This window comes from Tetrahymena thermophila (assembly GCF_000189635.1).
Source record: "Tetrahymena thermophila SB210 genomic scaffold scf_8254402, whole genome shotgun sequence".
Lineage (NCBI taxonomy): Eukaryota > Ciliophora > Oligohymenophorea > Hymenostomatida > Tetrahymenidae > Tetrahymena > Tetrahymena thermophila.
The window spans coordinates 148520-161340 of NW_002476185.1; the positions used below are offsets into that span (position 1 = coordinate 148520).

At 20.8% G+C, this 12821-nt stretch overlaps 4 protein-coding genes across 4 annotated transcripts; 2 read left to right on the forward strand and 2 right to left on the reverse strand. All coding sequences in view use genetic code 6, as the record gives it.

The window, feature by feature from the left end:
• Positions 1 to 1758: 1758 nt before the first annotated feature.
• On the forward strand, positions 1759 to 6009 carry TTHERM_00657590 (transmembrane protein, putative; the record flags this gene model as incomplete). The annotated part of the gene is made up of 1 exon (XM_001024059.1): positions 1759 to 6009. The coding sequence occupies one exon, from the start codon at positions 1759 to 1761 to the stop codon at positions 6007 to 6009; it is 4251 nt and encodes a 1416-aa protein (XP_001024059.1).
• Positions 6010 to 6603: 594 nt separating this feature from the next.
• On the reverse strand, positions 6604 to 8016 carry TTHERM_00657600 (hypothetical protein; the record flags this gene model as incomplete). Its single annotated transcript, XM_001024060.2, has 1 exon — positions 6604 to 8016. The coding sequence occupies exon 1, from the start codon at positions 7966 to 7968 to the stop codon at positions 6604 to 6606; it is 1365 nt and encodes a 454-aa protein (XP_001024060.1). The 5' UTR covers positions 7969 to 8016.
• Positions 8017 to 9260: 1244 nt separating this feature from the next.
• On the forward strand, positions 9261 to 10581 carry TTHERM_00657610 (N-acylethanolamine-hydrolyzing acid amidase, putative; the record flags this gene model as incomplete). The annotated part of the gene is made up of 3 exons (XM_001024061.1): positions 9261 to 9703; positions 9923 to 10164; positions 10217 to 10581. The coding sequence occupies 3 exons, from the start codon at positions 9261 to 9263 to the stop codon at positions 10579 to 10581; spliced, it is 1050 nt and encodes a 349-aa protein (XP_001024061.1).
• A 558-nt stretch (positions 10582 to 11139) lies between these two features.
• On the reverse strand, positions 11140 to 12776 carry TTHERM_00657620 (kinase domain protein). The gene is made up of 10 exons (XM_001024062.2): positions 12687 to 12776; positions 12578 to 12627; positions 12432 to 12521; positions 12246 to 12335; positions 12113 to 12202; positions 11814 to 11903; positions 11665 to 11754; positions 11509 to 11598; positions 11362 to 11451; positions 11140 to 11306 (listed from the first exon to the last, which is right to left on the reverse strand). Exons 1-10 carry the CDS (start codon positions 12708 to 12710, stop codon positions 11216 to 11218), a joined length of 795 nt encoding a protein of 264 aa, XP_001024062.2. The 5' UTR covers positions 12711 to 12776; the 3' UTR covers positions 11140 to 11215.
• Positions 12777 to 12821: the final 45 nt, after the last annotated feature.

Sequence of the window (12821 nt, forward strand, 5' to 3'; positions counted from 1 at the left end):
TTTAGGATAGGATAAAGTAAAATTTTTTAAAATAATTACATTTTAAAAATATATGAGCAAGCAAGCATTTTTTCGAAGTTAATACTTCCTAATATAAAGTTCTTAAATAATAAATCAGAAATAAATTGAGCTATTAACAAAAATGTAAAATATAAAATAGATATTTTATAAAGAGATATAAAGTTAATATTAGTTTAATAAAAAATAAACACATTATTTAAAATCACTAATTCTTAATATAAAAATATTTCTTAATTATTAAAAATAAGATTGTTTAAAATTTAAATAATTTATTTTAATTTAAATATTTTAAAAAGATCTTCTATTTATATGAAATGCAAGAGTTGGAACTTTAACTTGTTTAATTAATTAAATTGATAACAAATGCTTATTACAAAAATATTGTCCTTATTATTTATAATATGTAAATTATTATTAGATTTATCTATTTTATGAAAAAATGCAATTTTTTAAAAAATAGTAATTAAATATTTAAATAATCTTTTGTTTAGTAATTTATCAAAAAAGTACAATTATTTATAAAAAATAAAGAGTATATCACAATTTATGATTCGATTTTTACATTATTAATTCAATTATCTAAAATGACTATTTTCTTTTTCTTCTTTCTAATATTTATTCTTAACATTTATCATTTAGTTTTATTAAAAACTGTAAAAATCCCATTAATTTTATATTTAGGATTTTACATTTATTTTATAATTTTCTTTAATGAATTGTTTAATTTTTCTTCAAGAATTCATAAAAATTTTTGAAATTCTACTTTTATTTCAATTGGTTTTTAGCTATAAACAAATAATAATTAATCCAATAATTTTAATATAATATTATCAAATATATTCACTAGTTGATTTTACAAATACCATTTATTGGCTATTTATCTTTTTAGATTTTTTAGAGACTTCAAACCAAAATCATGTATTTTATGTTATTTTCAAACAGCCCATTTTTCTTAAATACATAGATGGTAAATAATATTTATTAATTTATTTTCATTAAAAAATATTAAATATTTTTCACTTTTTATATGATTAAATTTAATAGAATTAATAAAGTATTCTTTAAAATTATTTTGGATTATATTAAACTATTAATTTAAATTCAATTGAGCTATTAATTTTTTTGTTTATTTATTATTTTAAAAAGTCATTTATTTATCTTCTATAATTATATAAATTACACGATATGCATCATGCTTTGTTTTTATATAGAATAATATTTTGCAATTCAAAAAAATTAACATTTTTTACATTTAATAAATTATTGATTTAAATTATTTTAAATTTAATAAATAACAGTTTTTTAATTTATTTAATTTTAGCTATCTTTATTTTTTATGTCTAAACAATTTATCATCAGTAACTCTCTTAAGTTTATTTTTTACATATAATCCAATCATCATTATCTCCTACTTATGTTATATAAATTTTTTTAAAAATTATGTGAAGTGGTCTTTCGATGATATTTAAGATATTTAAATGAAATTTTTGATTCGAAAATAAAAAGCATCATAGCATTTTTTATAATTACTGGCATATAATTTATATCAGTATTATGAAAATTGCTAATAAGAAAACTGAATAAATGAGAGTGATTTCAACTTAATAATAAGGATTTTAGATTTTTAATTATATACCCAAAACAAATAGTTGAAAACAAACTAAAGATTTTGTTTGTGTTTAATTGAATTTTGAAAAAATTAAACTTATTTGACAAATAGCAATTAAAATTATTATAATGAAGAAGTTAGTAAAATATTCAAGGAATTTAGATGTTTTTGGAAGAAACATTGAGCTCACATTAAAGCAGAAGAAGACACATAAAACATTTTTTGGGACACTTTTGACAATTTGTGTAGTTATAGCTACATTTTTAGGTTCCAGATAGATAGGTTCAGATTTTTTAGTAAGATAGAATCCAGATATGCTTTATACAGAGTTATTTTTTGATGGCGAAAAGGATATCTACTAGTAATGGGATGAGTTATAAATGATATTTTCAATAGAAGACTCAACCTCGTCATCTCTTTTGAATGGATAGCAACTTGTTTAAAGTGGATAGATTTAAATTAATGTTTAATATATCTAAATTAATTTTTAGCATTAGTAGAGCTTGCAAATTAAATGGATAAATAATGGAATGGCTTTTATTATATTAGACTAAAATTTGAGTTAAATGGTCAATTTTTAAAGTATTTTAATTTAAATCAAAGGTTAGAGTTTGAGTTAATATTAAATTACAGCAAATTTCAAGCAATTTTTATTTAGACCTGATATTTATGATCATCCTTTTATTTTTTCATTTAGAAAAGATGTTTTATCATTAAATAATATTGGGTTAGAAATTTTGTTTGCATTCACAACTGTAAATACTGACAGAGGACTAGTTTAAGAATCTTATTAGCAGCAATATCAATTATTATACTAATAAAGCTAATTAGTTTAGCCACTATAGACAGATTAATCTAATGTTTCAAATTTAATCATTACTTTAAGTAATGTAGAGAAGTATTACAATAGAAAATACCTCAAAGTATAGAGTATATTAGCAATCATTGGAGGATTACTTAAATCGCTATTAGTTGTAGGAAGGTTTATATCTAAACCCATAGTTAAGCTTTCACTTAGAAGCAAATTATTAAATGAGTTATTTAATTTTGCAGAACTACAATCTTTTTAGTAAAATAACGGATCAGGTAAACAGCAGTAATAAATTACTGACATAAATTAAGCAAATTAAAATGTAAATTATAAAGTAATGACTTAAAATAATGTTACAAATGAAAATTAACTAAAAATTGATCTTGATAAACTAGCAAACAGCAGCAATATATAAAAAAAAGCAAAATTATATAGCATTGAAAATTAAAATGTAGAAAAATCTTAATTTTCAAGGTAAGAAAGATAGAATTTTGATATTGATAAATAAACCGAATAACAATAATAAGCACTAAATTAGGCAAAATAAAATGTATTCTAAGAACTTCAAAATAGTATAGAGAAAAAATTTATGAAAAAGGATACAGCAGAATACAAAAAATCATTGTTTACTAAAAGGTTTACTTTGCCAGAAAAAATTTCAAAGCTTTTCAAGCAAAGAAAATCTGTAAAAACTTAAGATATAGCAAATACTGATTCAGAAAATAACTCAATAAAATTTAATAAAAAAGACCTGTTTAAAAAGACACAGACCATAATGGAATAAAATGATTAATAGGTAAATAATAATGATATTAATTTTATTCATATTGAACCTTTAGATAAAGAAGACTAGAAAAGCAAAATAAATTAATTATAAAACTAGCAAACATTATAAACTGACAGAATAATAAATATTTAAACAACAACAAATGAAGATATAAATTAAGAATAAAAACCCATTTTAGAAAGTTCGATAATGCTGAACAAAATAAATAACAAAGAGATAAATCGTAATAAAAACATTTTTTAAATTTAAGATAATTAACTCTCAAATTTGACAAAACTGAAAAATGATTAAGATAAATAAAAATTAACTTTTTTTACTCAACAAAATACAGAAAAAGATAATAACTATGAAAAATTTGATGAATTTAAATCATTTGAATCACACATAAACCAAATTAGATAACATAATAAAGAAGAAATTTAAAAAAATATTTAATAAAATAAACCAATATATTAGGATTAATAGAGCTAATTAAGCGAAAATGATAGAGACATTATTCCTAATGAACCTATTTAACATTATGTGAATTTAGTTATTAAATCGCAAGCATCAGATATAAAAACAAAGTAGCAATTAGCTAGTAAAGAGGAAATAAAATTTCATGAAGAGAAGGAAAAATAAAAGCAAATAAGTGAATAAGAAATTAGCTTAAATGTAGAAAAATAAAATTTAAATGAATAAAAAGATTAAGAATTAAATAAAAATGGGTCTGGTAAAACTCAATTTTAGTAAAAAATATCTGGCTTTTCATAGAAAGACTCAGATGAGATGTTTGTTTCCTATAAGAGGACAGATACTTAATTTGTAGCAAGCTTAATATAGGAGCGTGCAAAGTAGAAAACAATTTTTAAATCTTAAAACGACAGTGAAGGTAACGTAATGAACTCGAATAGCTCGAAAATAAAAAACATGGATAAAAATAACACAACTGGGGATTTAAACGAAGTTGGGAAGAGTTAATTTAGTGAGAGTAAAAAGAGACTATCTATAAAAGAAATGAAAAAATTTAACAAAATGATAGAACAGAAATAAACAAACTCTCTCAAGCTAGGCTTTTTTGATTACATAAAATATTTTCTTTTTAAGAAAGACAAAAAGAAAAAGTAAATAAAATACTGCATGAAAAAAGTTGTCTAAAGACTGGATATAGTTTATATACTAAATAAACTAGTAGAAATAGATAAACTAAAAATGCTTCTTTTAGATCACAACTAAAGAGAATTGTTTGAGTTTCTTCCTAGACCAGTAGTTTTACAAAAGGAGAATGAAGATATTAATGAAATTAATGATAAATTTAATATTTAAGAAGCATGGAGTTTGCTTTAAGAAGAGAAAAGTACTATTGATAAGGCTACTAATGCATGCATTTCTTATAAGATTATGACTCAAAAGAAGAAGAAAAATGTTTTAGATAGCAGACTTCTAGAGATGTTAGATATGAATATCAAACATGTATTTAACTAAACATATATACCTAATGAAATGATTGAAGAAAAAAGAGGTCTAAGCTTAAATGAAGCAAATCTTAACAATAGATAGAATTAGCTATTCAATGGCGTAGATAGCAAAAATTTAAATAAACTAGCAAGCAGTTAAAGTAATCATTAAATGCCTAAGCTAAGCAAGGGAGCTTCTAATAAATCTCAAAAATCAAATGGCAAAAAAAAATTTTTTTTAAATCAGTAACAAAAAACAACAGAAGATATATTTAATACATATTATGATAAAACTTTAGAAGAAAATAATAACTTATATATAGATGGCTTAAGTGTAAATTTAATTAAAAAGTATTCACAACAATCAAACGATAGAAATAATAGAATGATAGATTTAATGGCTTTATAAAATCATCCAAAAAATAATTAAATGTATAGATATTCTCCAGAAAGAGTTCACTAAATTAAACTAAACACTCCAGACATTCATTCTGATTAGCTATCAGTTTAAAGTAACTAAGCCCACAAAATACCTTATAATAATCCAGAAACGTAACAAATAAATAGATTATACAAATCAAAATATGAGCCAAAGCAATATATGATTTAAATTCCTCCTAATATTAGAAGCTAAAGCTAAAACCAAAGTTCCGTAAAAAAAAAACAAAACAGTCTGGCTACTAACGATAAAAAAGTATCCTTTTTCTTTAACGAAAAAGATTAGCATTAAGATTAATATAATATGCACTAAAAAGATGCTAATTTTAATAATCAAAATATTATCAATTTTAGTAAATCAGAAAAGTAATCAAATTAAAACTCTCCTTAACTTAATACAATAATTTTAGAAAACAACTCTTTTCAATCTGACTCTGTTCCTAACGAAGAAAATTAACAATTTAAGAAATAAAATCTTTCTGGAAGTCCAGCTGCAATAAATTTAATAGGTTATTCTTTAAAAAGATCTAATACTTTACAAGAGCATGATTAGCATTTATTAAACAATACAATAAACTAAAATTCTCCATAGCAAATGTTAAACTCTTAGTAAAACTAAAATTAAACAGATTCAGATGAAATAAACAATATATTAATAACAGAGGTAAGTAATGAATAAAAGGAATCAGGAAACGTTTATAAAAAAATGCAATCTAAACAGATAGATAGCAACTAATCCCTATTCAGATAAAAGAAAAATACGATCCAATCTAAAAGCTATGATATTTCAATATCAGATAATATGCAGAGTAGTTTAAGATCTGAGATAACTAATAACGTTATAAAAGATAATATGAGCTAAAAATTATTAAAAAATGCAAAAATCATTAATGAGTATAAACAATGAACTTAATTAAATATAAAAACTACGTGAATTGACTATTTTAAATATAAACTAAAATGAATCTAAGTTACTTAAGTTTATTGATATAATAAGTATTTTATTTACTTCTTTTTTATTTTCTCCACTTATTGTAATACTAAAAATATAAAAATGTTTGTATGTATTAAATATTAGTTAATACAATAAATATCAAATTAAAACATGAAGAAATTATAAAAAAAATATCTTCAAATTCAGCCAATCCTAATTAAGGATCGATCCTCAAATTATAGCTTAAGATTTTAAATTAAAAAATAAAAATATGGTTTTTTTTATGTTAAATTAAATATTTAAAATTATTGAAATAATGATTTGAATTAATCAAATTCTTTTATTTATTAAATACTGTAAAGGTTCATATATTAAGGCCGGTTTTTAAAAATTTGAAAATGTGGTTTAATTAGCCTTTAAATTTTTGAATAAAATAAAAAAAGGAGTAAGTCTACTTACTTAAAATATGAATATTTATAGTATAATATTTGAATTATCTTTATTTTATACTTTAACTTTTATTTTACAAAATAACACTTAATTTAAATAAAACAAATTTTTGAAGTTTCATAGTTATTGATTATCATCTATCTTATTAGATATAAATGCCTTATTATATTTTTATTATTGTTATTATTACTTATATTCCTCATATTTATACTTTAAGTACTCCCAATCATTTATTTGACCTTTTTTTCTACGAAATCTTTTTTTCTTAGCTAAAAGTTTACTATCATAAAATTTTTCTATAAAATCCATACTTCTCACAGAATACTCTAATTGATCCTTTAAATACTCAATATCAGAATCTCCTTCTGGATTCATTTATTAAGATCGTTATTATAGCAGTGAGCTTATTGCAGAGGGTTCTACTTCAATAATCTTTATCTCTAAGCTTACCAAATCTGGATAAGGAAGATATCCAAGATTATTAAATAAGCTTTATTACATTTTAAATATGTATGGATATTTATTTAACAAATCATGCTTAATAGGCAATCTTTAAAACAAAACTCTACATGTTAACTAATATTCATCTAACGTATGTAAAACAGCTTAATTTTCTATATAACATTCTAACTCATTATTATTGCTTGTGACCTATTAAGATACTTATTTTTAATTAGAAAACCACATCATTTTTTATCTTTATATATTTAAATTAGTGGCATTATCTAAATACTCAAATGCACCATTTCTTATAATAATTTATTATGAGCCTTATTCATCAGCACCAAGTAAGCATGATAGACCTTTAGATATACCAATTCTAGTTGTTTCATATTAACAAGTTTCCTAATTGAACTCAATAATATTATACTAAAAAAATTCTACTTTACAAATTTGTTACTCTATAGTTTAGTATATCAATTATAAAAGCTCATTTTTATACATACCCTCTTATTCTAAATATTATTCAAGCAGTTTTTTCTATGTCAGGAAACTATAATATTATTTTACAAACTATATTAGCTTTTAGCCTTAATTATACCAATCAATTAAATTTTATCCAAATAGATATTCTGATTAATTTGAGCCATGTAAGATTAAACTTTCTGCCAATCCTTTATAATCCTAAAGGCTAGACTTCGGTTTTTCAAAACTAGCTTCAATAAAAGTTTGTTTTAAAGATTCTTCTTGAATTGAAAAACTTTAAGGCTTCCAAATACGAATGTTATTTATATGTCGATATATGTTATTATGATGGAATTTTCTACAAATATTTAAGCAAGATAGCTGCCTTAAGCATAGTACAATATCTCCATGCAGATAAAATGTATTTTGAAATGATGGCTAAATAGTTAACGAAGCAATTTATAATTATTTTTCTTTCAAACTTAATTAATTATTCTTGCTTTTTTTTTCATTATTGCTCTAATTTTCCTATATATTTAATGTGTCTTAGTTATTATTTAAGTTTTCTACTTCCATTTATCTTTTATTACCTACTTTTCTTAAGTTTTGTGTTATAGATTTTTTAATAATAAATATACTCAGATAGAAAAAATAAGGAAGAAATTTGGAAGAAAATCTATACTCTTAAGTAAATCTGAGGTGAATAAGATTCTAGTTTAAAATCAGTAAAATTAGATTATAATTTTTTAACAAATTAAATAATAAAAACTTTAATCTTCTTTAGCTCAAATTAATATTTTGGTTTTCAAATATTATTTTTTTTCAATTACTTTTTAAAAATAAATAAAATTCTAAAAACTTTTATTTTCATTTATAAATTTAATATTTAAAAAATAAAATAAAGAAAAATTAAATGATTTTATTATTTAACGTAAAAAAAATAAAATAAACAAAATTTCTAATTTTATAATTTAATGCCAAAATAAATAAAAAGTAGATTATCGATTTTATTGATTACTTATTTATTTGTTCAATTTAATATTTAATAAATAAAATAAAGAAAAATTAAATGATTTTTTTATTAAATACAAAATAAAATAAAGAAAATAAATTTCTAATTTTATAATTTAATGCCAAAATAAATAAAAAGTAGATGGATTATAGATTTTATTTATTACTTATTTATTTGTTCAATTTAATATATAAAAAATAAAATAAAGAAAAATTAAATGATTTTATTATTTAATACAAAAATAAAATAAACAAAATAAATTTCTAATTTTATAATTTAATGCCAAAATAAATAAAAAGTAGAACGATTGTAGATTTTATTTATGACTTATTTATTTTTCATTAAATTATCTTTATTTCTTTTTTAATGATTTTTAACATAAATTGAAATAGTATTAATTTTTAAATTATGAATTAAAAGTAAGATTATTGATTTTTTTTAGTGGTAATGTCTGTTTATTAATATGTTAAATGTATCGTCATTTACAGCTTTTAGAGTATTTATGTGGTCATATAATTTAATTAGAGAAGAATTTTTGAACATTATTTGTAATTTTGATCATTAGAAACATGCCTAAGCAGATTACATAATTTTAATTTATACCAAAAAGCAAACCAGGATAAGAACTTTGGATTATATGAAGCACCAAATTCAATCTTTTTTATAATAAGATAATTAATAATATCTGGATTTATTCAATTCTTTTATTATTTTATGATTCTTTAAATAAAATTCAAAGTTATAAAAAAAATTAGTTAGGTATTTTGCATGATTTAAAATTTCTAAAGAAAATTAATTAAATAATAATTTAATTTCTTAAACAAGCAAAAAGAAAACAAAATTTTGAGATTTAACAATGAAATTAACACTCTTGTTCATAGGATTGTTTTTGGGCTTAAGCTCAGCAATTATGATTCCTCATCCAGGACCTCTCCATTTCCACAATCCTCCTAGATATTAAGTCGATATCGATGCTCCTCCAAAAGTTTAATGGGCTCCTATAATGAATGATTTCAAAGAACCTCTCTCTATATTTATTGCTGAGTTTGAACATTTACTTCCAATTCCAAAGTGGATTTTTAATGCTGTTGGTGTTTATGGAAAGACAATCTTTAAATATTAAAAGTATGTCAAGTAAGTTGAAGCCATAGCTGAATTAACTGGTCTTCCATTCAATACTTTATTTACTTTGAATTTCATGTATGAGCTTGCCTCATGGAAAGCTTGCACTGGTGTTGTTGTAAGAAATAATAATGGAACTATTTATCATGGAAGAAATTTAGACTTTGAATTTTTCAGGTAATTAGAAATTAAATAAAAGTATTTTTAAAACCTTTAAGAAAATCAAAAATATATTTTATGATCGATCAATCATAAAGAACAAAGTCGACATAATTAATTTTTTTATTATTATTTTTTTTAAATATAAATTTTACATAATTTTAATATAAGAACAATTTATGTTTCTTCAAAATTTATTTTTCTTTAAATTAATAAATTTTATTTTTTATAAAATAGATACTTTTCCAATTTAACTATGACTATTGATTATTATAGAAATAATCAACATATATTCAGTGTAGATGGTCTTGCTGGAGCTATATTTTTCCACTCCGGAGTTAAGCCTGGAAAGTTCGGATTAACTTAAACCACAAGAAACTCTAAGTCTTTATTCACTAATCTTCAAGCTATTGCTAAAGGAAACTTCCCTTCAGTTTGGCTTATCAAGGAGACCTTAGAAACTGAAGACTCTTTTGAAGGTAAATTTACAATAAAAAGACAAAAATAAAAATAAATATTAAATTAAATTAGGCGCTGTTTAAAAATTAAATACCACTGCTATCGCATGTCCTATATACTATATGGTCAGTGGTCCTGGAATTAACGATGGTGTTGTAATTGAAAGAAACTATGATTCAATTCACGGATTCTACTAATTAAATGAAACTACTTCATTTTTAGTTTAAACAAATTATGACAGAGATGTCCCTGATCCATGGTATGACAGAAGAAGAATTCCTGCTCAAGAAAGACTTGAAAAATTAAATGGAAATATCAACGAAACAATTTTAATGGAAGATATTATGATGAAATATCCCACTCTAAATGTTGCAACCATCATGTCAACAGTTGTAAATCCTCGCACAGGATACTTCAATACTTCAACTTGGTGGTGATCTATTTAATGATATATTAAATTTATATAATAGCTATTTCTAATTGCAGGAATATCTATCATTTATATTTCTTTTAATTTTACATCTCTTTTCTAAAATTTATAAAAATATACCAAAATTATTTATTGTTTCTAATTAAACCCATTTTAACAATTAAAAATAAATTCTATCTTAAATATAATAAAATTGAATTTAAATAGCTTAAAATTATCTAGATATATATACCTTGCTTAAATAAATTTTAATTTCTAATTTTAGAAAGAACAATTATAATTATATGAAGGTTGAATTCCTAATTATTAATCAATTTATTTTAATTTAATTTTAGAAAAATGATACTGTTAAATTAAAATTATAATTATATAAAAATTGAAGTTATTAATTTTTAAACTTCTAAATGCTACTTTAATTTTGAAAAATTAATCTTCATTTATTAACTATCGTGTTTTTTTTTTATATCATATGAAAAATAAGATTAATCTTTTGATAAAAAGTTTTAGATTCAATCTAAAAAAAAATATAAAGATAAACAATTATAATTTTTTATGATCAAAAAGTATTGAGAATCATTAATTATTTGCTCTTTATTCTTGAAAATTTAATTATTAATTAAATTAAAATAAAGATATTCGTTTCAATAGTCAAATTTTAATGTTGTTAATCTTATGGCCTTCTTAAATTTAATATTTAGATCTTGTGACACTTCAAAATCTTACTAATTATACCTTGAATATTAAAATTCTTATGTCACTTTGTATAAATAAAATACCTTAATTTTACTTTAAATTAACTATGAGCACAATAATTTGATTACATTTTCTAAGAGTAGTACCAAATAATTTAATACCTTAATTGGTAATCAAATTTTATCTTTATTTTTAAATTTATTAAAAATTTTTAAAAGCTTTATTTGATAAAATATTTTACTTAAGCTGAATCTATAAAATTTTAATATTAGAACAAAATTACATTGTGTTTCCTAATTAGTATATACCTTAATCACTAAAAAAGTTACTACTTTAGAATTAAGAAATAAACTTTTTTCAGTAAAATATTTATTGTAATAGTTCAAATTTAAGTTACCATAGCTTAAGAACTAATTTTTTAACATTTATACAATATTTTAATGAATTACTTAATTCAATTATTCCAGCATCGCTAATATTATTGTAACTTTTGTTATAAATATTTAATTTTTTTTCTTTTAATTTTAAAACATTAAAATTATTTACCTTAAATTTAAATTCAATTATTAAAGTTATGTTAAATCTTTAAGTTAATTACTAAAATTAGATATTCCTATATCTGAAATTTAATTCCATCTAATATTTATAATATATAAAAATAATTATTTTCTTTTTCTAATTAAAAAAAAATAGAAAATATTTGTTATTATTTGATTACTTGCTTGTTATAAAAATATATTATAAGTAAATGTAGATTGATTAAAAAAAAAAAAGTTGTTAATTATTACACTTTATTTTAATAGATTTTTGAATAAATAAATTAATTTAAAAATAAAATATTTTACATCATTAAAATGCTCAAATCAATAACTTTTGGGCATTATTTAAGAGCTGAAGCTATAACAGATATCCCTTCATCTCCTATCTTTTTATTACTAAACATGATTGATAAGCTATTATAAAAGAATCATTTTTTACTTCAAGTTTAATGTTAAATCTTAAAGCTTTTCACAAAGTCCAATAGAAACTATCAAATTATTTAAATTTTAGGTGCTGATTTAAACTGTCCTAAAATTTTTAATAAATAATTTAAAGCTTTGGTATATGTTTTGAAGAGATGGTATTAACTTAAATAAATAAAAAATGGTTATAAAAATTTATTACTTGAAGTTAAAAATCAAAGATTTTAAATTTATAGACTGATTTAGTGCTTGGCACACACTTGATATATTTTCATTACTTAACTAACTTCGACTTTAACCAATTTTAAAAAATTAATTAATTAAAAAATATGAATTCTTCAAATTTACCTAAAGGCTAATTAAAGAGAAGTATGGCTCTCTAATGAAGAGCAAATAAACTATTTTTATTAAAAAAAATAACTTAGTATATATTCAAATACAAAGCGAAAATCAAAACCTAATTTAATTCATTAAACATCATCTTATAAGCTATTTAATTTATTAAAAATTAATTTTTTCTGTATAACTTAAATAAATTGAAAGTGTTTGAATCTAATTTATTTTTTTTAAGATTTATCTCACAAATATAAAA